The sequence below is a fragment of the Pimephales promelas genome, chromosome 20 (assembly GCF_988280905.1).
Source record: "Pimephales promelas chromosome 20, fPimPro1.hap1.1, whole genome shotgun sequence".
NCBI classification, from domain to species: Eukaryota; Metazoa; Chordata; class Actinopteri; order Cypriniformes; family Leuciscidae; genus Pimephales; species Pimephales promelas.
In genome coordinates, this window is record NC_142788.1 from 22,848,033 (window position 1) to 22,874,537 (window position 26,505).

General features: G+C 36.3%; 1 protein-coding gene across 2 annotated transcripts; it reads right to left on the minus strand.

Moving 5' to 3' along the window:
* Nucleotides 1-630: 630 nt before the first annotated feature.
* On the minus strand, nt 631-23,923 carry pik3cd (phosphatidylinositol-4,5-bisphosphate 3-kinase, catalytic subunit delta). 2 transcript variants are annotated; one of them, XM_039652339.2, is made up of 23 exons: nt 23,648-23,923; nt 22,281-22,440; nt 21,543-21,771; nt 19,575-19,801; nt 17,854-18,033; nt 16,143-16,298; nt 15,015-15,104; nt 13,307-13,525; nt 11,721-11,817; nt 11,386-11,516; nt 11,219-11,269; nt 10,826-10,993; nt 10,313-10,434; nt 8,834-8,977; nt 8,645-8,744; nt 8,012-8,190; nt 7,154-7,254; nt 6,966-7,044; nt 6,654-6,821; nt 4,998-5,121; nt 4,142-4,287; nt 3,811-3,943; nt 631-2,270 (listed from the first exon to the last, which is right to left on the minus strand). In XM_039652339.2, exons 2-23 carry the CDS (start codon nt 22,419-22,421, stop codon nt 2,136-2,138), a joined length of 3,120 nt encoding a protein of 1,039 aa, XP_039508273.2. In that variant the 5' UTR covers nt 22,422-22,440; nt 23,648-23,923; the 3' UTR covers nt 631-2,135. The 2 variants fall into 2 exon arrangements, with proteins under 2 accessions (XP_039508273.2, XP_039508272.2); XM_039652338.2 differs by having other exon boundaries at nt 22,281-22,443.
* Between the last annotated feature and the right edge of the window lie 2,582 nt (nt 23,924-26,505).

Genomic DNA, 26,505 nt, shown 5'->3' on the forward strand with positions numbered 1-26,505 from the left:
GTTTGCAGTTGTTTAGACAGTGTGAACATGACAGGTATAATGAACCCCTTTCTGTTCCACAGAGTTGAGAATTAGAGTACTGTATTAAAGCTTTGTTGATATGTAAAAGCCTTTTCAATAAACCATTAAGTAGCCCAAATAAGATTTCCCAGGATTAAATACTAATGCCATATCAGAAAATCCTTCAACTGAACTAAACCGAATTCATTGTTTTTACTTCTATCAGCAGTGTTTTTGTGGCCTTAAGTGACTGAGAGATTCCCAGCAGTCTTGTTTACTGTACTCTTCACACTGGGAAAGCCTCATTCATTACACAATAAAGATTGAAGACTCATGAACTTCCAGTTCCCCTTTTATCTCTGTTTCATCTGTGTATATTTTCCTAACACGAACAGTAAAAACATTAAAATGCTAGTCAGACAAATTTGACTTCCTGTCCCAAAATATCATGAATTCTGGAAATTCAGTAGGGTGGATTCTGGTAAATTGGGCCTCAATGTAAAAAAATATGGTCCAATTTATTATTCCCCAGGCACAGACGGCACATACAACGACAGCAAAAAGTCTGGATCCCTTTTCACTGCTTCCGTATAAATCCATTAAGTAGAAAAATAATAACACACAAATCAGTTTCAGAATCAATAATTTATGGCAAAAATGAGAATGAATAGCACATTTTCATAACTCAAACCATCTTGGTAAAAATTTGTAACAAAGGAGTCATGTTTAAAAACTGAAATAATACATTAGTAAACCAAGAAATTCAAGATCCCAGAGTTTCACACTGTGAATTGGCTAAAGATCATTATACATAATCAAAAACAAAATAATGTTGATTTGGACAAGACCATAGCATGAAAGGTACTCGGTTAGTGGTCCGAAAGAAAAATGCTAATCAATACCTCAAATGCTAAAATTCATTTTTCTGTCCACTAATGTTCCTTCCATTATTAAAACTCTATGCAGTGGGTGTTTATAGGACTTCTATATATATATATATAGATGGATTTAATTTTGTATCTCTTCTTTAAAAATTCACATTCTAAAGGACATTTATGCATGTGTTGAGAAAAAACAGGTAGCAGTAGATTCAGAATACTGTGGTGATGCATTGTGGAACTGATTCAGATTGAATCAGAAGCGAAAACACAAGCTTGACTGACTCTATATTCAAAATAGGCACGCAAATACCAGGCGGAATTTTCTACAGAGCAACAATATTCCACTTTCGCCCTGATTTATAGTACAGTAGTACAATGCATACATTTCACAGAACAAAAAGCACACTCTTTGGACACGTCTTTAAGATGGCTTGTGTCTCATCCCAAAGGCACAGAATACCCCACAAATACAAAATATTTAAGGCTCATTTCTACACTGACATACAAAATGTCTTCTCATGTACACCACTATACAAAGGCTTTCCTCCTGAACAATTTTCCTATTATACAAATAATTCAAATGAAAAAATACTGTTTTAAGGATACGTATGATACACAAAAGAATATGTACAACCAAACACGTTCATGTAAACAGAGAAACAAAAATCCTGAAACGAAAATGTAAACGATATGAAAACACTCAAAGTGCTTTCTTCTTCAGAACAACTCACTTATTTTATGCTGTACAGTTAGAAATTATAAATACATTAATCTCACTTGCTCTTACACAAGCGTGACAGAAACAAACCAGAGATGCAAGGTATCTTAGTGGCACGCCAATAGTTTGTTAAATTAGTAGCTTCAATTCCCAGAGCATTGTGTAGCAAATACCACGTGTATTTGAGAAATGAATCTCATGTCAAGCAGTTGGTCTCACCAAAACAAATGTATAGCATCATTTACTATTACGTCACAGATGTAAACATATGCTAAACAGCTGTTGATGTACAATATGTAATTCCCCGCAAAAGCAAAACGCAGGACCTTTATTTTTTTTAACAGAATCTGGTCATGTATCAGTCACAACTCAGTTTAGTTACTGCATTTTGCTTTTGCACGGCAGTATAATGCAATAAATTCCAGACAGCAGTGCAAAATATATTCTGTTCAAAGCTGCATCGGTTTAAATCAAAACTCAGCATCAAGAGGGTTTCGGTCGATCTCCCGTAGCGGTTCTCCCATATCGAGAGCCGTTTATCTGTTATCTTTGGCAAAACTGTGCATCATCCAGTTCACCTTGGTCTTCCAGCTCTCTCTCAGAGCTTCATTAAATTTCACTTTAAAGTTCTTCAGTGCTTCCTCCTCAGATTTCCCCAGTGCCAAGGAGTCCTGTAAGAACAAAGATACAATGAAGGTGGAATTTCACCAGTGCGGAAAATATTCTGTATCTGCCTAGTTATATTCATTATTCCTCCTCATGTATAAAACTTTCCGTCGATTTCATCCTAAAGTTAGATTTTGCGTAAGCACAAAAGTTTTCAGATTTATAAAACCATGTGTATGGCAGAACTTGCAGAAAAGTCCCTTTATAAAACCCAGTCAGCAGAAGATCCACCCTGTCTGCTCCTCAAAATAACCATATGGGGAGCTTACAACACCTATTTCTTCTATGCATAACATAATTTGCATACCATTTCCATGCATATTCCCATCCAAGTGATACCATGTTTAACGGTACAAGACATAATATATCAAATTTGTATAAAATACATTTCAGAGAAAGTTTTCAGGGAAGAGTTATTCTCACTGGCCAAATAGTATTTTTAATTGCTTTAAGCAATTTTGCCTATACGGTAAACATATATTTTAGGAAAGGAAAGGAAACAGTGTAATTTATTGTCTGACTCAGACAATGATTATATAACGCTTTGCGTCACTGAAAGCATAAAAAATTAATGTGCATATCTTACCGTTTTTTTCAAATTCTAACTTATGAATAAAATAGTATGTTTCATAATATTGGGAGGACCACGAAAATGTTTTTCATTAGGCTACTGTCTGTCTGTGCATGACACCATTTTGAGGTTGTACATGTGTCCTGTGTCATCAGACTTATTCAAACCGGCCATTGGACCATTCGATCACCGAGTCCTTCGGTTTCTGTCATTATGCCATCTATGTTCCTAAGCCATCTGCTTTTACGGAGTTAAGTGTGCATTATTGATCATTATTAGTGTGAAAATATTTAGAGCTGCTATTTAGAGCATTATCATGGAATTATCATGCGCCAAGCAATCCTTGCTAGTTAAAACATTAAAAAACATCATGCCAAAAGAAAAAAATATTCAAAATCAGCACATCCACTACAAATAAGTCTATTTCAATAAATTTATGTGTAGGCTACATCAGATGTAAAACAGCGTGTAAATCATTTATTTCTCTCACTCCAATAAAACAGTTCATCCGTGCAGTCCAGTGTCCATTTGGTGAGTACGTCATTTATGCCTAGTTTATCTTTTATAAATCTAGGTGTGTGCATGGAAAGTTTGGCTACGCAACACTAAAAACGTACTGACTTTGCTCACAGAGGGTATTACAACATCCCCCCCAAAATGTTGCTTTTTTTGTTGTGTCTTGTTACTACACTTGTGGTGTTCCCAGTCATAAAATTGCTTATAAATAATCTCCTTATGCTATGTTATTGCTATATATTGGATTCAATCTTTTTATCAACACTGTTGATTATTCTTTTTTGATAAAAAATTGTTTCAATCTTATTCTAATGAGAAATCTAATATATAAAATTGTCCCCTAGTTGTCCTCCTTTTAGATTTGATATTTCATGCTTGTAAAGCACTAGAGAAATGGCAAATATCCGAAATCTCACGAGTAATAAATACAAAACCATTTGTCCTGAGGTAATTCTTACCTTTAGATACTGGATGTCTTTGGAAGAACTGAGTTCAGGGAGTCCTGCAGCTTTCATCAAAGTAAAAAGATTCACAAATAGAGTCCCATTCCGGCAAAGAATCTTATAGGCTTGCTCGCAGCACTCACGAAACCTGGCAAAGAGAAGCACACATGAACACTCTCTCTGCCTAAAGGTTATAAGCAGTCAACTATACAAGCAATTTTCTTAGGAAAGAAACACTAAATGAAACTCAGAATAAGCAAACTAGCTTTGTGGAATGTATTTTGAGAATTAAGACATTATTATTTACGTATTATTTTTGAGTAGTTTATAAAACATATGCACTGACCGTTCAAATTTCTCGCTGTTGTTGGTCCGTCCCTCCTGAATTACATGGACAAAGTCATACGTCAGAATGAAAGGCACACGTTCCCTGTTGATCCCGAATTTGCTCTTGAAGTTCCCCAAAAAGTGCCCAAAATCTATGTGGAATAACTGCAAACAATACAAAGAAAATATTCATAAATTACAAAATTATTTATTCAAAATGAAAAGACTAATATAAAATTGGAGCAACCCTTGATTATGTGAAATTGAATGAAAAGTGCAACCCATGCCATCTTGCGATATAATTTATAATTTATAATATGGGCAATACCACTTATTTTGTTTTCGATACGATAGCGGTACTTTCAGGGCCAGTATCACGATAGCTCTAAACTGAACTTTAAAATGTAAAAATTCCTTAAATTATTGAATTACTAAGAGTAAAATGGGTAATGATACCCACTTAACATTATAGTTGAAAGGCATTTTAACATTTAATATGGCTTAATTGGAATTTATTAGCATTGCTCTGGCTTGCGTTTTCCAAAAGCATCAATGGTTTCTTATGACACTTTTGGGAAACGCAGCCCTGTTTGAATGCATTGTCGGCAGTGTGTGAACGCTCTCTGTGATTGATTGTTTATGACTTGCAGCATTTGCATGTTTTCAAATGAGCAGGAAAATAGTTCTACTACACAAGTATTCACCAACATAGGTTATTCGTCCAATTCAATGCATATTGTACGCATTCAATTTCTTGTCAAATAAAATCACTGGCAAAAAACCCCACACTGTAGTATTGGTATTTTTATTTGAGTATCGATTACTTTATATCGATACGCCCATCCCTACACGAGAGACAATGAGTTCATTCTTACCTGACCCGTTTCCCTGATCATGATATTGTCACTGTGACGGTCCCCAATTCCCAGAACATATGTGGCTACACAGTAGCCTGCGCAGGAGAGGGTGAATTCCTCAATGGCTTGATCCAGTTTATCCCTGAAAAATATAGAAATAATATTTTAATTCATAACCCATTCTCATTCCAGCTTCCATCCTGTTTGGTAACCAATTAACACACACACAAACACACATTTGATTTCCATGTTTTCCATAGACATTATTTATATACTGTACCAAATATATTCTATCCCATACACATACACACATGCAAACATACATAATTAAACATCATTATATCATCCATCTATCCTCTCTCTCTCTCACACACACACACACACACACACACACACACATACAGAGAGTCATAGAAGTCTTTAGCGCAGTGTTGATCAGTTTCAACTTTGTTTCTGTCAGATTATGACTCAAACAAGACATTCAACGTTAATATGCTGGGTGAATATATAATGTGTCTTCCTGTTGAGCCCTCTTTCCACATCAGCTTAGAGTTCATAAGACTCCATACTAGTAAGACTTTCAATTTGACCTTCTCATATCAGTAAAAAGTAATTTAATGGCCTTTGATAATGATGATAACCCAGACAGTGTTCAGAATGAACATTCGCTGAACACCAAAGGAGAGTAAAAATTTAAGTAAATAAAGTTCTTTGTCAAGCCATCAAAAACACAATGGTCAGTGGTTTTAATGTAGTCATGAAATTGTAAGAAAATCATGCAATAAATTAAAATGAAAAATATGCAAAAATATATTGAATTTGTAACCTAGACACGGATATAGTAAACTGAATTTTATTCCTTACATCTCCATTCGTTTCTTAAAGACAAAAATGTCCCATACTCTGACATAGCATAACATTTACAGTAAGTGGACAACCAGAGAGCAGAACTGGATATGTCCACAGGGCATATATCTGTTTCAAATAAGCCATCAATGTCTAGTCTATCACACTCTAGTTTCATTTCAAGGGGTCATGTATAAACAGGATACTTCAGAAAAAAATGTATGCATCATAGTGAGTGGCTGTTAATTTTTTCTTTCCTTCTTTTGGTTAGCCACATACACTTACAAACAGTAGCTTTGTTAGTTGCCTAAATACTAAAACACCCCAGACATGTGGAAAAGGTCAGTTATATACGCTATTTAAATAAATGCTGATGCCAGAGGTTAGTTTGACCCCAAAAAGACCCCCAACACTCAGACTTCTCTAAACCAGAGCATTCCAGAAAAGGTCATTTCTTTCCACATTCTTTCAGATATATGACTTGCAAAATGAGACTGTTACACAATGCAACAAGCTTTGTGGTTTCATCTTAGTGCTCAGCCTGTCTCCTTAGCTGTTATTATCACAAAACAAAATGCACATCAAGCCACTTTGGTGGAAAACACCTGCAGTAGAAGCAGAATGCACAGTAAATTTACTCCAATGCTACACCTTCTGCAACCAAACTGCATTTGATGTTACACTACGCTTTCATATAAACCAAAAGGTCAAATGAGCCAAATAACCTAAGTGAGGTTTGAGAATAGAAAATGGCATGCACGGCTCCTGCAAATTCTAGTAAATTGGTCACTACGATACGCATAGTTGCAGCGAGGGTTTGCTGCTCACCCTGGGTTCTTCGATTTGAGCCAGTTGAGAAGAGCGTCCTTATTGAAGGCAGCAGTGGCAGCACTGTTGCTGTTGTTCCTCTGGATGTTTGCAATAGTGTCCGAGTTTTTCACCACCTCGATGAGACCCGTTTTATTCCCGGTTGATAGGCATCCGTAAGGCAGCATTCTGAGACACATTAAATGAACATTAATGGAAAGTTTTTATTGTAATACAGTATAGTGCCTAAAAGTTGTCTATACATTTCTTATACATTGTATAACACTCAATTTTATGCAGATGTATCAGCTTGACGAAGTTAACTATACAAACCTGAGGTCAAGACCTTCCGTTTTCCATAGGACATCCATAAGCTGAATCATCTGAAGGGTTAGCATATCCTGCCTCAGATCTAAAAAAAAAAAAAAACAGAGAAAAGGGTCAAAGTGTTTGTTTTTCAATCACTAATTTACAAAAACTAAAACGAGAAGAAATTAGGCAGCATGGCTTTATATACGTACCGTCTCCATTTTTGAAGATAATGCCCACAGTTTCATATTTGTCCTTGTACATCAGCCACAGAGGTTTCATCTTTGAGTCCATGAACTTACATTTGTCAGCGCTGAAACAAACAAAAAAAATTAGCATCAAGAAACACATTCACACATGGTTGCAAAATTGGCTCTTCGCTTTCTGGTAGCTGTTTGTACGCGACTTTTCTGCAACGCATATGATCATTTAGTTGCATTACTGAATTAAAATGATTGCTCATGTTGCAGATTCAGTTACAACTTAAAAACATACTATAAAATCTTAAAAACGCATTAATGTGTGATCATAAAATCTACATAGCTAAAATCACATGCCATCTGTGGCATGTTGAAGGGATAGTTGACTCAAAAATGTAATTCTGTCATCGTTTACTCACCCTCATTGTTCTAAACCTGTATTCTTTTGTTGAACACAAAAGGATATATTTTAAAGAATGTTGGTATCCAAACAGTTGCAGGTTGCCATTGACTGCAATTTTAAATTTAATTTTTTTTAAATTTTAAATTTAATTTAATTGGGAACAGAATCTGGTCTTCTTCAAAATATCCTCTATTGTGTTCAGGTTTAGAACAATATGAGTGTTTATAAATGATGACAGAATTTTACTTTTGAGTGAACTATAAATTAAGAACTATAATTTATTAACAAGACCTGACACAGCAACCTCTAAAAATCTCTTAAGACAACCAAGTAACAATAATATGTTGATAAAAATGTGATGATAATTAGATTTTATAATTATAGATACCAGTATCATATCATATCTTCATTGCAGTGGCTTAAGACTATACATTTTCAACATTTATAGAGAACAATGTGAATGGTACCAGAGTTCACACAGCATGATGCCTGGGTTGAGAGGACAAACGACCTCAGAGAGCGCTTCCATGTATGTGTCCTGTTTGATGCACACTTTCATGTCCTCTGTGGTCTGTATCCTGGTCGCCTTCTGACTGCCTGATTTCACAAAGTCATTAAGAGCCTTCATCTTATTCAGAGCCTCGTTCTAAAGGAGAAGGAGTAGACAATAAATATTCGTATGGATGGACACTGAATAAGCATCTGGCATTTAACAGAAGAGTGATAATCAATATTTGAGAAGGCATGTAAAAACAGCTGCAAACTTTGAGAAGCATATTGCAGTTCCCCTTCCTTCCAGTGGTTTGGCTATTATTAAACATTCAAAGAAGATGTATTCTGCTGCTGCAAAGAAAAAGCTATTCCAGCAACCCTTACTATTTTTATACATGTATATTTATGTGCTTGAAAGAACAGGCGCTGTTTCTTACAAGAAAAGGCACAACACAAAGTGACAAGTTACTGGTACCAGAGTGAGTTACTGAGAAAACAAGTCAAGTGCTAAGTTTGGGCCCCAAGTGTCAAAAAGGGCCCTGAGAATGAAAAGTTTTAGCTGTTTACAAATGAATTCGCTTTTCATATAAGGAATAAGTGCAACAAACCTGCTTCATCAAGATCTTAATGTGATAGATGCACCCGCGACAGTATGCCTCCAGAATAAGTCCAAATCTCAAGCTGACTGAGGGCACATGCATTTCTGACCTTTAGAGAAAGCAAAAGAAAAGCCTAAATTACACTGAAGGGAATGGGGGCGTTTCGCTGTAGAACACTATAAGAAGGTGGATTTATACCTAAGGTGCCAAAACAAGAAGTGACCTATTTTCTTGTTGGCCAGGGCTCTCTCCAGCAAGAAACAGGTCAAGTCGCAATCCAGGTATGATTCATACTTCAGAACCTGAACCAGTTGCAAGAGGTACTGAAAAAGTTCATCATCACTGTTGAGAAAAAAACAACACATATTTTAAAATGTAAAGCTGAAAATAAATCACTATTACTTATCAAATTAAGACACGGCTCAATTCACAAGACAACAGTAAATAAACTCTGAAAAAAGAAACACTCCTGGTTCAGGATACTTTATTTTAAAGATACTTTGGAAAAATCCAAGTAAGCTTTACAGATCTATATTTTAAAGAGTTTAAACAATGATTTTCATGCTTGTTCAATGAACCATTAACAGTTTTTGCACATGCACCAGTGGAAAAAGTAACAACTAACAGGTTGAATTAAAGGAGAACTCCGGCGCAAAATGAACCTTTGGTCTAATAAAACATCGGTACCTAGTCAACCGTTCTCTGAGATTTGTTTTCATGATAATCGAATGTAACGAGTTTATCTCTAAAAACTGTTTAGCATATAATGCTAGTACTGGGGGCATTTACTAAGTAAAAAGATCGGTAGTTTATACCACTAACAAGGCTCAAAATAGCCCTTTCCATGCAAAACGAAGCATTGAGAACTTTGTAAATGTAAAGACCGTTTAATAAGAAGATACTTTATAAAGACAGTTCACTTTATGTACACAGACAGGAGCCATCTTAGAAAATAGTCTCGATAAGTCGAATAATTAAAATGATCAATACAATGTTGCAATATTTACACCTAAAAGGTAGACTTGGCTGCGATAGTCGGTGATACCAGTGCCACACTGTTCAGTCGCCCCCCACCCCACCCTCGTTTAGATTTTTTATAGTATAAAAATAATTTAGTTCAGTTAAAAACAAGACATGACAATTAAAAACTGAACGTATCTTGTCAATTCAGCGCGTGCCGGACGAGAGTCGCAGCACAGACCAACAGCAGGAGTCAAAATTGAATTTATCATGACGAGAGTGAGGCCAGCTGATTGACAAGACAAATGGCGGAAGATTTGTTTTCAAAGTGAAATGTAAAAGCACCTATTGGGCAATATTGTGGATTTAAACCCAATGCTAATAGATAACAAAACATAATCCTAAAGAACAATAAAACCACCATTCAAGCAATTGTCACAGATTCGAAAGTGAAAGTGAAAAACACGGCCGCACGAGAATTCAAAAACTCCAAATTCTAAACCACCCCATCCCTGTGATACCGGCATAACCGGTGGTGTCCCATGTAGATTAATCGGTGAGAACATTTCCTCACTGTCACATGCCTACTGCAAATGCCTCTACAACTGTTAAAAGCAATAGGAATAAAGATGTTTTTTCCTTTGATTTTCACATGTATGCAAGAAAGAGACATGCTCTCTCTTTTTGGGTGATGATTAGCGAGGCAGTGCCACTCACCGTAATTTCTTGAGGCAGCGGATGGTGAAGGAGCGGACATGAGGGTCAGGGAAACTGTAGTCTAGAAGTTCTAGAGCATGTAGAGGGGGCAATTCTGGCCATTTCCGTAACAAACCAACCATCTGGAGAGGAAAAAAAAAAAGTGAGTTAATAATGAGTGTACAACAGCCTCTCAATCCATTAAGTTCCATTAAGAAAAACAAGTATTCTGGGTGGTGGTAAGGAATTAATGCAAACCAATCTTGAGGCAGCAAATCGAAAGGTTTTAACAATGAAGACATGAAATAAAAGGATAAATTCTGTTTTTATTGTGCTTTATAACTAAATGATTATTATGAAATATTTTTTTTAATTTATATTATTAATAATTCTGTTTAGCTTTTTTGGATACTTGCTTGACTGAGAAAATGACTACAATAAATGTGGTACCTTTTATATGGTATTCCTTAAATATTTAGGTTTTTCACTGCTTTGAAAAGAATCATATCCCAAGGAACCAGTGGTTCATCTTACCTGAGCCACGTCCTCGTGTTTGTTCCACTTAGTGATGAGGAGGAGTTTGGAGAGGCTCTCAGGGTATCGGTGCCTCACTTCTCCTCGTAACTTCCAGAGAAGCTCCTTCTCATCCTCAAAGAACTCTGTGTAGTTTTTATTGTCTACAATCTCTTTCAATTTCAGGTGCTGAAAGAAAAGTCAATTTCGTAGGAGGTTAAAGACTACTAAAGTAGTTTTAGCATCTCTGGCACTATGAATAAATCATTGAGAATAGTTCAATGCTTCAGCAAACCACAACTCCTCTTAACAGTGTTGTAGACAGACATACAGGCCCTGATGTAGTAACCATTTCCCTTTCATGATAGATCTGCATAATTCGCCTCTAACAAACCAATAAATGCTATTTCTCACCTCTTCTTTTGTAGCAACAACTTTTTCCCCATTCAGACCCAGTTCATTTAACTGAAAATATTAGGGAAGATAAATGACTCAGCATTTGTACACTTTTTTCATAAATGTATGTATATATGATAAGATATTATGAGAATAACACAACTATTAAGGAGAAAAAAAATCACCTTTTCGATTGGAGGATAATATAGGGGGTGTGGTCTGATGCTGGGAAAGCGAATCAGGAGACCAGCCGTGCTGTCAATGTTTGGATTTTTCTCCACAGTGTCCATAGGATTCAATAAATCACCTTTATCATCTGAAAATAAAAGTGATTGACTCATTGACTGAACTGAAGTCCCTAGATCAAAAACAACTATTCAAAATAAGGGAATGCTCAGCAATGCTAGATTATCACTCCTGTGACTATGTACTGCAGAATCCCTAAAATATCTCAGTGAATGAAGGTCAAACCAAAAAAAGTAGCTGTAAATAACATGAGCTACTGCTCATTTTAATGTACCTGGGACGGATGGCCATGTGGACAGGGAAAATTCTCCAGTCTTCAGCTGGTCCTTGTAGTCAAACACCATCGTGTTAACCCAGGCCAATGGGCAGTCCTGTGAAAAGAGGAGGTATATTAACCACATTCACATTGCACTCAACACACCAGTCATTTAATGTGGGAGAGGTGACATTGTCACATAAAACAATGCTGTACACTAATGTTTCAGTTGTGGGAGGTGACAATATAACTGACTAACCAAAAATTCCAGTAACAACAGCAGTGATTTCCAATACACCAATAACACAAATCTAATACTTCCAATGTATGACTGTGAGTGTAGTAAAGGTTTCAAGTTCAGTGCTGTTGTGCAGAAAGACATGTATGCATTCAGTCAGTGAAGTATTTTTAAAAGGGGTTTGTGAAAGCTTAAGAAATCACGAAATTGTTAAGCCAACGTAATGCAATGAAATATATTGGAGAAAATAATAATAATTTAGTCGAATATAAAAGATAAAAGTAATATGGTTAAATTAATAAAAGCTTGCTGCAAATATCTGCCCATTTTAATAACATTTAACTAAAAAAAAGTTTTAATTCCAATTCAGTTATCAATATATCGATGTCGCCTAAATCTACAGTGACGGTATATGTTAATACACGCTTTTAAATCTTAAACAAGATTGAGAAGAAATTATATATAAATAACGTAAATAAGTTTGAACTTTTTAAAATGTATTTGTAAATAAGAATTATTACTGGTATATAAGGTAAATTACTAATTATAAGGTAAAAAGAATCTAAATATTGAAATCAATATGGCTTAAATCTACATTGTAAAAGCAGATAACACTTTTAAACTGTTAAATGTGATTTATAATAAATGTTTAATCATTTATAATTCATAATAAATTGCAGAATAATTAAAACTAGAATTTCATGAAATATAAAAATATCCTACCCCATGTACATGTGAATATTTTGTCAAAAAATCTAGAGACGAATCACTTGTTAATACATACATTTCTAAGCCATAAGATTCACCAGCCAAACATAATACATTTCAAATTCAAGAACTTGTACGATGCAAGAATAACCGGAGACATTTTTTTCTCTTCATGTGTTACACCCTTGTGGACTTCTCTAGTCCGCTGAAAGAGAAGTAACACTGAAAGCAGAAGTGGATGCGTTGGCGTTGAGCCACGGCAGCCCACCACCATATACACACAAACACACACACGCACACACACATACTTTGACACCTGGGAATTTCAACACTGCGCTTGCATTTGACAATGCACACAATCTTTCAGAGAACCGACCATGAAGAGACAGGCTCATGAGTTCTGATTTGACATCAACTAGCTGCTCTGTCCGAACATTTAACTTGTGTTACTCACATTAAGCATGCAATGGACCACAGCATCCTGTCATCAGGGTTTATCATACTGATTATACAAGCCATGATGCGTATGTGGAGTTGACTTGGAAACAACATGGGAACGTGTTCGGCATCCATGCATGTTGTCAAATACTACAAGTATGGCATCTGTTGTGCGTCTCACTAAGTGACTAATTTTCTGTTGAAATGAACTGAAACCTACCGCTCTTTTGTTTTTTTTCTTGGTAGGGCGCTTCTTGGTCTTCTCGATGACGCCATAGAGGGCAAAGCAGAGGCGGGTCATGCGTGGCAGGTCACTCACGCTGATGTCGAACACTAATTTCTGGTCCCATACAGGTTCGGAGCAAACGCTGACCTCATTACTGGTCACCACTTTGCACAGGAGCTCACTTCCATGGAAGAGGCCAGCCTGAACCACCAGCTGAGAGAAAGATAATGATTGCAGAGCAAGAAATTACTCTCAAAACTCCTTAAAGATTACAGATTTAAAGAAAGGGAACTTCATTTCAATGTTTTTTTTTTTTTTTAATGAAAGAATGTATGAATGAATGTAGGCAGTTATGAGGAAGTAAATGAGTGTCTGGCAAGAAAAGCAAGTTAGGGAGAGCAACTTGTTACATAGCTCAGTTGTCATAAGAAATATGTTTTCTCTGGCGGTGGTTTTGTTTGTTTGTATGAAAAAAACAAGTTCAAAACCCTCTTTAGTTAACTATAATTTCTACTTATAACAATTTAACGTTTGTGAACTCTATCTTCCAAACTTAAACTAAACAAAATGATTATATATTTAATATAAATGTCGGGTAAACAAAAAAGTAAAAAATAAAAATAATTCACCACACTGTCAACATAGTAAATAATAAATGCTGTCACACACGTCAAGCTGTCACACGTTTTAATTTTATTCAATTGATTGCTCGGTTATATATTTTTGCGGTTTTATGGATTATAATTTGTCCTTTACAATCAATTTATTTAATGGCATTCCCATTTACAAATTTAAACTTCTTTTTTTTTTTTAAATCTAAGAAATGTAGGTAGTAAAAGTAACAACAAGTGGCTGTCTTTCCTACATCTGTACCAGAAGCTCAGAAGTTTAGAGTGTAATTCTTATACATTTAGCTCAGTCATAACCGCGTTTAAAAGCCACGACAGTTTTCACTTACTACAGCAGGGCATAAAAAAATGAGTGAATGCTTCCTTTAAGGCTGAAACAGAGAATATGCCAGAGAATAAAACTTATAAAGGTGCTAAAACAAATCTCGATTCAGAGCTCTTTGGCAAAAATTGGTGACAAATTACTACTGAGAAGAAAGCAAACAGAATACTAAAAAAAAGAGTTTATGTTTATGAAAAATGTATGTTTAAACGCATAAATTCAAAAGTCTGAACTTTCATTCTTACATTAATGAAAGCCAGAAATTCTTTATAAAACAGTTTTCTTTGAAAAAAAATAACAACATGCAGGTTTTTGCATGGAAAAATGCTTTGTCATGCAAATATATTTAACACTGTACACAACTGCAATAATTGTGCCTCAGGCTAAATAGAAAAAAAAAATCTAACCAGCCTACATGCCTTTCTCATGAATATTTTAAAATAGATGCAACCGTCCAACGTCTGTTGACTTCTACGACAAACGAAAAAGAGATGCAAGGGCCTTTTCTAAGAATCTAGGCCCAAGAGAAAGAGCCGTAAAGCCAGATAGTCACTCCCCACTTCCTGTTTTGATGTTTCGCTTAACCGCTTCTGATGAATTATGGGAAATATGTGGTCAGGGTCACATGACCACAGTGTTCATGATTTCACCCCTCACTACCTGCCACAGTTGAGATGCTAAACAACATAATGCACATCCCACAAACAATATACAAATGCAGACAAACAAACAAACAAACAAGCAGTTTTACCTTCATGCCCTCGTCCGCATTCACTCGGCTACCCTGTAGAAGGATTATATGGAAAGGCTCGTGGATAGACCACAGTGAAGATGTGTTTTGCTGTTGAGAAGAAAATATACACAGTACTTAACATTGTAACACATATTTTCTTCTTCATTTCTTCGTATTTGTATTGCAAACTAAAAAGCTAGTGTGGGAGGTACGTCTGTGCACGCATTTCAGCATGCTTAACAGTTACAGAGAAAACAAAAGCAAAAGGAGGAGGAACTATGCGTGCATGAATCCATCCAATGTTGCGAATGTAAACCAAGCAGTGAATTTGGTTCAGTATCACTCTTTCATCTAATATCGGCATATCCTATACATCAGGCAAACCACAGGATAAACGTACTTGTTGAGGAAGTTGATTTGAAACTTTAGTTAGCGAATTGAAATTGTTAGTATAACACAGGCTACAAATTATTTTTACGACCAAGGAAAGTTCATTTAAAGTCAATTTAAATTAAATCTCCAAATGAAATAATTCACTGGAAAGAATCATAGTTCCAAAAACAACATGACAAATATTAGCAATGAAGCATTTTGTCACAAGAAAAAGTAACTATTAGGTTATTAAAAGTAAATATGAGGTGGAATTTTCAATATGTATGATGCAATGTGTATGAAAATGTACAAAGTTTTGAAAAACCTAAACATTAAGGTCCACACCTAAATCTAACCGTCAGTGGGGCGTTAAGTAGATCATATGAAAATGCATGAATTCATAACAATTTGCCAAAATAAATTCTTACGAATTGCCATATTAGTGTGATTTTTTTTAAACAGCTGAGCTATTGCAATGTTGAATAAATATTCAGTTTCAAAACATTTAATTATTTACCTTTTTTTTTATATACCGGAAGCTTATACAACTAGGACAGATAAACATTTATGCTCCATCTCATTAATTCAAAGCACTTCCATGAAGGGGTCACATATGGCCAAAAATTGACCATGGGTAAATGATTTCAAGTATGTCGCACTGCAAATCGAGTTCATGGAGGTTGAACTGTACAACACAAGCTAACAAGAAGAAACATGAAAAGTAGTTCCTGTGTTAATAACAGATTGGGTGTCGGTGCAAAAGTGCCATCTCACCCTTTTCAGAGGCAGTGGGGGCGGTTTAGACTGAGCACGGCTTCTGGACACCTGATTATTGAGGCCACCCTGTTCCTCCTGGTATTTGATGATGGCTGAATGATGCACCACAGTCAGATGTGGTGTAAGACCCCCGTGCAAACATGTGAAAATATACTGAGAGAGAGAGAGAAAAAAAGAGAGAAAATTTTTTTAGCTCATTTGTTCAAGACAAGCTGTGTTATGGGACAAACAGGTACAAATCATGCCCTAAATCCATGTTCTTCCTATACTTTCTTTCACCATCAATATAATGACAAACACTCCCAAAAGCTGAATGAGGTAGAGCAAACACGCATAGATAGATGGAAAGAGACTGAAATGGCAGCCGTGGTACAGATGGTTTTATCAGTTCCTGTTTTCCAAAATGTAGACCAGATCCAGTACTCCTCAACTAATCATCGTCAGATCCTGCGGCCTGTTCATTAAGGTAGCGTAATCCCACTGAAATCACATTATCCTCAACGTAGTTGATGTTTTGAAGGCTGGTAAAGATGTATGACTCATCTTTGCAGGTACAAGCAGTTTCTAAATCAACAATGTGAAGTTCTACTATGAATTCAAATCATGGCCTCTTTACATTGCAGCAAGATTAAAAAAAAAAATAATAATAATAAAAGCGGTTAGCGGTTTTATTTCTTGTTTTAGCTGAGTGGGCGTGGCCTTGTTTGTGCGAAAGTGCGAACTACATGGGAGTGCTCCTTTTAGCTATTTATGGTCGTTTTCATCCGTCCTATTCATAGTATTTATTTATTCGTTTTAACTTGTTCTTAATCCTCTTGTCTATCTATTTATTAATCATATGGTGAGGCAAGGGTTAATTTTAAGAAAATTGTATGTTCCCATTATCAAGTGGGTCAGCCGTCATTAGTGCAAGGGAGGATTGAAGGAAGGATCATGGTATTAGAGATTTATTGAAGCATTGTCTGAGCACACCGACACTCTGTCCTCAGATGTAGAGGAGAGTTTGTATTGTTTTGATTGATAACCTGTTTTTATTTCTCTTAACCATTTTTTTCCACATTTTGCACATCCGCCTTAATAAACACCTTTTTGGACTACAAAATTGCTCCCGTTCTTGGTGTGATTCTCTTTAATGACCCTATCACATTCCTATTATGTTATTCATGATTATGTCGTATCGTATTTAAAGGGAAAAAACAGTTACCATCAGTAACTGAATAAAGTTAGAATCCACAAATCTCCATCAACTGCAAGATGCTATCCTATCAATGGGCCAACATTTCTAAAGAATGCTTTCAGCACATTGTTGAATCAATGCCACATAGAATTAAGGCAGTTCTGAAGGCAAAAGGGGCTCAAACACAGTATTAGTATGGTGTTCCTAATAATCCTTTAGGTGAGTGTATGTCTATGTGGTGTTTTTTATTATGCTTTAAGACCGACCTTGTGCAAAATTCATAACTTAACACCACTGCTGAGTATTTCAGCTTTAAACTGCAGAGAACCAATAACAGTCTCAAAAACAATCGCTGGTGTTTCTGACGTCACAAATTACATTGAAACCAATCACGTCAATGTGTGGATCTCTGAGCTTGTGTGATTAACTGGTAAGTAAGTTACAAGCTAGCTAGTAGTTACTAAGCCTCTAGTGTGGACTTTACATTCCAATTTAAGCAAGTCGAGAAGATGTTGATTTTCAAAGACTTACTTTAAACTGGCAGAGTGGATGTGTTCCATAAATGAACTCCAATCTCCCATTAACCTGAAGAGTGTAGTCCTCAGGCTTCTCCTGCTTTGCCGATCGAAACACAGTGGACTTCTTTCTCAGGGCGTTCCGTTTCAGAACCATCGGCAGGTCATGTGGATCTTGCTGGAGAACGAAGCTTTCCTACAAATTAAAAATATGAAATGCATTCAGTTAGAAGTTATACTCAAGTTCAGGGTTGAAAAGTGTTTCAAGTGAGCATCCGTTCCAGCAATCTGGCTTCCAGAAGAAATTTACCTAAACATTGTCTTTGCCTTTTCCTTCTTCCATTAGACAAATTCTACAGAATATGCCCGAAACTATTGACAATACATCATGACTATAATATTAAAATCTAAAAGTTTTTTACTTTATCAAAAGCCCAAAAGTTTTTTTTAAAACATTGATAATAAGAAGAAATGTTTACTGAACAGCACATCAGTATATTAGAATGATTTCTGAAGGATCATGTGACACTGAAGACTGGAGTAATGATGCTGAAAATTTTGCAATGTTTTTACTGTATTTTTGTAGTAATGTATAATTTTAAAATGAATACAATGTTGAAAAGTATGTTAATTTAAGAGAAAATGAAAATTCTGAAAAACAATTTACTCGCCCACAAGCTGTTCCAAACCTATATGAGTTTCTTTCTTCTGCTGAACACAAAATAAGCTATTTTAAAGAATGTTGGTAATCAAACAGTTGGATTACCAATAGTTGGAAGTCAATGGGGTACTGGTTACCAACATTCTTCAAAATAGCTTCTTTTGTGTTCAACTCATTCAACTCACACAGGTTTGGAACAACATGAGGGTGAGTAAATGACAGAATTTTCTTTTTTGGGTGAACTATCCCTTTAATATATATAAAAAAAACTGAGCATGCAGGACTGCCAAGTTGATTGAGAGTGTGGGGAGACTATATGTTTTGATGGGAGTGGGTGGTCATGGTTGCCATGATCCTCATTTCCATGGTAACAGTGAATTCTCTGGGGTCTGTGAACAGTTTGTGTTATGAAAGCGGTCCTTGGTTCAAAAAAAGTTGGAGATAACATGCTCTAGATATAGTAAAAACAAAGAAAACTCCCTCATAATCATTGGTGCGCATAGAGTGAGGTGCACTCCCAATAGTACGATTAATTACTCATAAAGCAATTGTTTTTCTCTGCAAATGCGATGTCGAAACAGTCTGGCTTTTGATCCGTGCCATGCATTATAAAAACAAGTGTTGCTGGAGTTTTTTTTTTTTTTTGCACGCTTCATTTCAGACTCATTACAAAGTTAAAGATCATAGGTACATAACATTCACGTTGAGTGGGTGGGGGATTGACAGGCAACACAACACATACAAATACTATCAAAGGCCTCACTCTGGAAAACTGGGTCAGTGAGACCCATGTGTGCCTGCAGATGCTGCAGTGACATCATCACCATGTCAAATGTCTCAGTCCTGACTGTTACGATATGTAAAATCAAAGGCAGAAAATATGTCAGTCTAAAATTAGACGTTTGCACGTTTTGGATGAGAGGATTAAATTGTCAATGGCTACATAACATGCTCGATTTTACATTATTAACACAAACAGAAAGAAGCTAAATAGAATTAAACTGAAGTAATGAATTAGTGTAGCATAAAACAATTGTGTATGAATATAACCCCATGTAACATATGACTACACTCACCTCACTGCCCTCAAACTTCACATTGACAAGGATCTTCTTAACACTGCGTGATTTCCCAGATTGTGCCACTACCGAGCATGGCTCCAAGTCACATGGGAAGTTATACTCCATCCACTGATACCATGGCAACATCTGGCGCAGCTGAGCACGTTCTTCACAAAACGTCCTCATTTTTGTTCGGAATTCATTCACTTCATGGTTCTTTTGGGAGTCAAATTCATGATGACCTGTGGAGACAAGGTTTTTAGCTTGTTAGAATGAAGTCAGAATGCTAAAACTGTGCTGTCACCATTTGATTTCGAATTCTGAAAGTAATTGCAACAAATAATAAAACTACCATAGAGTAATGCGACACAAAAAAAATTGGCTGCAAATCTGTTCTGAAAGTGTTGTAGAAAAAAACAGCAGGGATGTACAATGCTAAATGCAAAGAATAAAAAAACTCACAAATCATATAATCATTTGTACTTAAAAAAAAGGCTTAAAATGACTTTTAAAAGAGAGAAGAAAATACTTCCCATATTTTTTGTTGATGCGGACTCAGCGGAGTCCAATGAAACTCTATGGTATTTTTGAGCAAATTCAAGTAACACTTGGTAGTAGCTAGTTGAATTACGCAGAAGGCAACAGGAATTAAATTTATTAACAAAACCACCAAAGATAAGACAATATAAACAGGGAAATGATCGAAATCAGGAGATCTTTAGAAACCAGACGTTCCAAATCAGCCTGTCATGCTCATAAGTTTAAAGAAACACAAATTCTTCTTAAAGGGAGAGTTCACCCCAGTAATTACTCACCCTCATGTTGTTCCAACCCTGTGACTTTCGTTCATCTTCGGAACACAAATTAAGATATTTCTGATTAAATCTGAGAGCTAGATCACTCCTCCATAGGTTTCTAAGGGATTGAAACTTGCCAGTCCAGAAAAGTTATTAAAGACATCGTTAAAATAGTCCAAGTGATTACAGTGACTCAATCTTTAAGTTTCTTAAATTCACTTTTAACTTTACTGGTAACCAAACAGTTCAAGGTCCAAAAGACAGTTTCAGTGCAAACGGCAAACTGTTCAAAGGGCTTTAAACGATTCCATATGATGAATAAAGGTCTTATCAAGCGAAATGATCGCTTATTTATAAAAACAACAACAAAGTTTAAGTTTTATAAGCTCTGTTCTGTGATTCTGTACGTTCGCGTTCGTGACTCTCCAGTTTGAACTCGTTTATCAAAATGAACAAATCTTTTTTCGTGTCATTTGGTTCATTCAACGAACGAAATGAACGGATTGACTCAGAAAAAGATTAGTTCATTTTGGATATCTTGGATGACATGGGGGTGAGTAAATTATCAGCAAAAGTTTCTTTAAAAGTTTATCAAGCGACGAGAATACTTTTTGTGTGCAAAAAAATAAATAAATAATGACTTTATTCAACTATTCATTTCCTAGGTCACACGTAGGCTCACTATTGGCCAATGCTTGTCATGTGTATGATGCATGTGACATGCAACCTAGAAACGCTGCGCTGTTACATTACGTGAACTATCTCGAAGCCCACAGAGAAGGAAATGAATAGTTGAATAAAGTCGTTATTTTTGTTTGTTTGAGCACAAAAAGTATTATTGTCGCTTGATAAATTTAAAATTTGAGCCATTGTAGTCACTTGGACTATTTTAATGATGTCTTTAATAACTTTCCTGGGCCGGCAACTTTCAATCCAGCTCTCAGATTTAATAAAAAATACCTTAATTTGTGTTCCGAAGATGAACGAAAGTCTTATGGGGTTGGAACAACATGAGGGTGAGTAATTACTGACAGAATTTTCATTTTGGGGTGAACTATCTCTTTAATTGCTGGACAGCTGCCAAAACCACATCATTCTGCTGCAGTGCTGAGTAAAGTCAAAGCTGATTCCATTGTGAGACGCCCATACAGCTCTGAGGTTAGATGAGGACCAGTGTGACACAAACCTTTTCCTATAAGCAGACTGATCTGGGTGGTGATGAGCTTCTCCACTCTGTCTCCTTCCCGGGCCACCAGCCTGAGAATTGGCATGAACGGCCGGACGTCACACAGGCGACGCTGCTCATCTTCCAGCTCCTCACGCTCTGCCGTCATGTTGATGCAGGTAAAGACGTAGGCATCCGGATCACTTAGAGCACTGAACAGAGGCTCGTTCTTGGCATTCTTCCACACCATCTAAGACACAAATCAAGACTTTAATGTGTTCAGTGGGTCTGACTGCAGTCGGTTCATATAATTGTATTGCAGGGCATCTAATATCAGCAGCATACTTCCTTAGTCAACCAGCTTCACAAGAACAAACATGCATTTTAGGATGGCGAACATCATGCCTATAGTGGTCTACAGCTAAACCAGCAGTAACCAGCACAGAAATAGTCTATTAAGCAGAGAAGTGTGACTTACTACAAATTAGACATTATTAGGTCTTTCATGAACTGGCCAAGGAGCATTAGGGTGAATGTTATGATTTGTTTTTAATGAATAATGATTTCAATTTTGCCATTTAATCCATTGTAAGACTTGCACTGAGCACATTTGTGGTGTGTTTTTGTCCTTTTTTTAGCCTAAAATCTTGACTTTCATTTAAACAGTCCATGTTATTTGTCAGCTACCCATGTTCTATTACTTCCATGTCTACAAACTTGCATTTTTAGTGTTTACATTTGGTCAGAAGGTCTCCTCACCTTCTTGATGGCACCAATGGTGTCACTGCCTGCTACGGCAAAGTTGAGGTAGATCCCAGTGGGGAGGAGGAACTCCATGTTGACCTGTTGCCGACCCTCCATCTCCCACACATCCTGCATGCCGTAGACCCCCGGCGGCATGGTGCAGGAAACTCATCTACTGCTGAACACAGACAGACAGTTTAGCACAGATCAAGTCTGAAAAAACAGAACATGCATGAAATGTTTACTAGCTGTTACAACCCACTGAACCAGTTGCACAGAGGCAGGGAGTGACCTCAAGACGTTCCATTAATATTCAGTGAGAAGAAAGAGAAAGCGTGAAACATATGCTGCATAATAAATAATTATTAAGCTTGTAAATTTGTAACACAAGCTCACTAAAAGATATTATATAATGCTTAATATCCCTTTATCATGGTTAGTAGCAATCCAATATGAAAGTTATCAAGAGTAAATAACTGAATAATTTTAAATAAATAAATTGTTTCCATGATCACTACAACTTCAGTTCATCAAATTGCTGTAACACTATATATACCTAGAGAAATAAAATTAATATACTGTGAAAAGAGAAGTATAAATATACTGCATTACAAAATATTTAAAAATACAGCATATGAGACTCAAAATTTAATTAGAGTATATTATTTTTGAGGCTCATGTTCTACAAATTTAAAGTTTATAATGTCTTAATTAGCAGTATCTATATTTATACTTATTCTCCTCACACAACGTATTATATTTTTATACAATATTTATCTGCTAAATACCACTGCAACGTGGTATGTATGAACCTTATGACCTGCTTAAGGAAAAGAAAACAGTGCACACTAGAGAATATACTAAATCCAGTCAAAGTACACAGTATTCATTTGTTTTTACAGACAGACGACCATTTGCATAAATTAGTTTTATATATGCAAAAAATGAAAAAATAATAAACTTAAAGCAGATTTCAAATGCATTTAATCATAAACAGAGGCATGATGTTCCTCACATGATACTTTATATTAATCAATACATATGTAATATCATATATGCTGTGCTGTGCATGTAGCACACACACTGCAGCTCTGTGATGAATTGTCAGACTGTCTAGGGTTACAAAAGCCGGCCAGAAGGCCAATATCCGAGAAACGTGGCGCACATCATAGCAATTTCACAAATTTTACACTCTATTTTGCACTGAGTCTGTCGATAATATATGCTGTATATAAAGTCGTAGCGACAATTAAATCCCATTATTTAAGATTAATTTTTAAAATGGCAGGTGTCAACACATCTCTGCGTAAGCCACCACGTAAGCCTCGTTTCATACTCTCGTGATGGGAAACATAAGACACAATATGACAGCGTGAACTTACCTTTAAGCGTCACCGGTGGCTCATTTCTCCATCTTCAGAATCAGCAATGCTCCTTTACTTTGACATTGAAAATTGATATCCTCCCGGGGCGTGAATTTCGATCAAAGACGCCAGTATTTGAAAGACGTGAAATGACAGCAGAAGTGTTGATAATTCTTTAGTGATTGGAGGTGTTAAAGTGGCCGTCTGCACTGCGCGTTGAGCAGCGCGTTCCTAACTCGTAGGGATCATCTATATTGTTGTGTACTGTGTAGTGTCTCTCTCTCTCTCTCTCTCTTCCTCTTTCTCGCGCTCTCTTGCTTCCTCCCTCCCTCCCTATCTCTTTCGTTCTCTCTCTCTCCCTTGTTGTCATGTACGGCATAATACTGATAACAAATAATGTCTGCATGTCATACTTCCTTCATTCCAAGTGTGTTAGTAGAAAGCACAGTGAAACATAACATCAAAAATGTTGTAGTGAAATAATACCTAAATTAGCATTTTCTTCATTACATAAATATTATGATTTTTGAATGAACTTTCATGCACACATAATAAATGTTTTCACTTTTCACAACAGATTGAAACAATCGTAACGGTCCCTAACTGCTCCTCAGAACATCACAGTCTGGCTTCCTCATCTTCTGAGATCTGTTTCCATTTTTTTTTTTACAGTAGATGGTTTCCACACGCGCGACACGCTACATTCGTTTGAACATTCATTTATAATTACATGTATACGTGAGATATTTAGATGTTCAATACTCCAAAATTGTATCATTTGTGCAGTCCAATAGATCTTTTGAATCTGTTCACCAAATAGATTCACTCACTGATTCGTTTAGTAAACTTTTCTGCAAAACAATTTACGCCAGAAGGTGGAGGAGTGGACAATTGTTATAAGTGAATCTCTGAATCATGATTAATCATTTAGTAGTTCAAACAATTAACTTTTTATTCTCAACCCATACTCGAATGCTTTTGGCTCATGATAACAAAGGGCTGTGAAACGATTAATCGCATCCAAAATAAAAGTTTGTGTTTACATAATATATGTGGGTGCACTGTGTATAATTATTTTAATACACACACATGCTTGTATTTAAGAAATATTTTCATGTATATACTGCACCCACATATATTATATAAACACAAAATTTTATTTTGGATGCGATTAATCGCGATTAATCGTTTGACAGCCCTGGCTATAACCATTTTTTTTTACAGTCTATGGTTGTTGTAACTCTGGCAGCGACTCTAGAAGGCACATAAACCAAAATGTAAACAGTGTGGTGCAGAGCATGTTTTACTAGTGTTATTCGACACACCAATTACCACGTGATATGAGATGTGTAAACGCTGAACATCACGCACAGAAAAATTTAATCTGTTTCCTCATTTTTAAATAAATAACCGGTCAGACATGTCTTCATAGTAAGGAAGGTCTAATTCTGGATGCCACTGACAGCGAAATACGATTATGGGTCCATGGGGAAGTCACTTAAAAAGCAGTCATTCAGTCACAAATAAGCATGTCTGCTTTCACCATGCACATGTCTAGTAAAAGCTTTTTATTTTATTGCAGAGAATACTTAAATCAAATAAATAAGAGAGAAAACGGTGTAAGTGATAAAGATTTCTAATGCATTTATATGAAAAATAATATCTTATACCCAAACAGAGTACAAACTCTAGTCCATTTATCAAAAAGCAATTGAATCTAGGACATGGAACTGCAGGTAATTAGCCACATGCTGTTTAATAATCTGCACACACATTTATGTCTTTTCAGCCATATCTAAAAGCAGACTGTGGTGGTGCTGTGATAATAACAAGCTTCTAAAATGCACGGAGAGCTCGCAGCTTGTGAAAACAGGAAGTGTGTGTGCAGAACAGAAACTCTTGAGTGAAATAAAGCCAAAGACCCCTGTGCCCACATCCGCCCACCTTCACCCTCCTGCCCACCCACCAGTCATTGCAGGCCAAAGTGCACCTCTCTGCCAGACAACCGATCACCGCAGGGAAGTTACTGGAGGTGATGGGGAAAACCAAACACATGCAATGTCATTACAGCCTCTGTCTGAACTAATCAAATATAGCTGTAGAAAGAGGCCTCAAATGCCTTTAAGGGAAATTATGGATGGACACACAGCCCTGCTTGACTGCTTCTCAGACCATGGCCCAGTAGTCCACTTACAATGCATCAAACTCTTTCAAATTTAGCTGTTAAAACAAGTCTTTCCTCACCATGGCAACATGCTTCAGAGCCTTGGGATTCTGGCACTCTTGTCTTTCACTACAAATGATCTCCTTTGTTCAACCAACCAGCAGCTTGAATCTGATGTTTTTATGTCAAGATAAAATGGTATAATATTTCTCTATATTAAGTAGCCTAGATAGTCAGCGATTATGCTCAATAAGCAGACAACGCAGTTATATCGGAGTACGGTCATAAATGGTCGACTTACTCCGAATTAACACGGCATGTAAACTCATAAACATAGGCTAGACATAACCTGCATGCTTTCTGAAGTGCGCATGCGTACTAGTACGTGACAGAAACGCATCCTGACAGAGCGAGCGTTTAGCAGGAAAGGAAGAAGGAAATATATCACAAACGCAGACTCTTTCATGACCCAGAAAATTATATAAAAATATGTTCTCATCTCGTGCAGCAGAGAAGTATTAGTTTAGTCGCTGCATCTGTGACAGCATGAGAGGACATGAATTTCCCCCTGACATGTTGTAAGCTTGACAACCGACATTACAAATGAAAAACTTGGAGTCAGATACGCAAATTACTGTTTTAACGTCACACAGGGACATGACCTGTTTTATTAATAAAGTCATGTAAACGCGCTTGATCAGGTTACTGGTTT

Coding starts and splice junctions, on each gene's coding strand:
- pik3cd (XM_039652339.2), bottom strand. CDS start 22,421: ATGCCGCCGGGGGTCTACGGCATGCAGGATGTGTGGGAGATGGAGGGT. Junction 13,526..15,014: donor ATGCGGACGAGGGCATGAAG/GTAAAACTGCTT, acceptor TCTTTCTCTCAG/CTGGTGGTTCAGGCTGGCCT. Junction 11,818..13,306: donor AGAAAAAAAACAAAAGAGCG/GTAGGTTTCAGT, acceptor CTCTTTTCACAG/GACTGCCCATTGGCCTGGGT.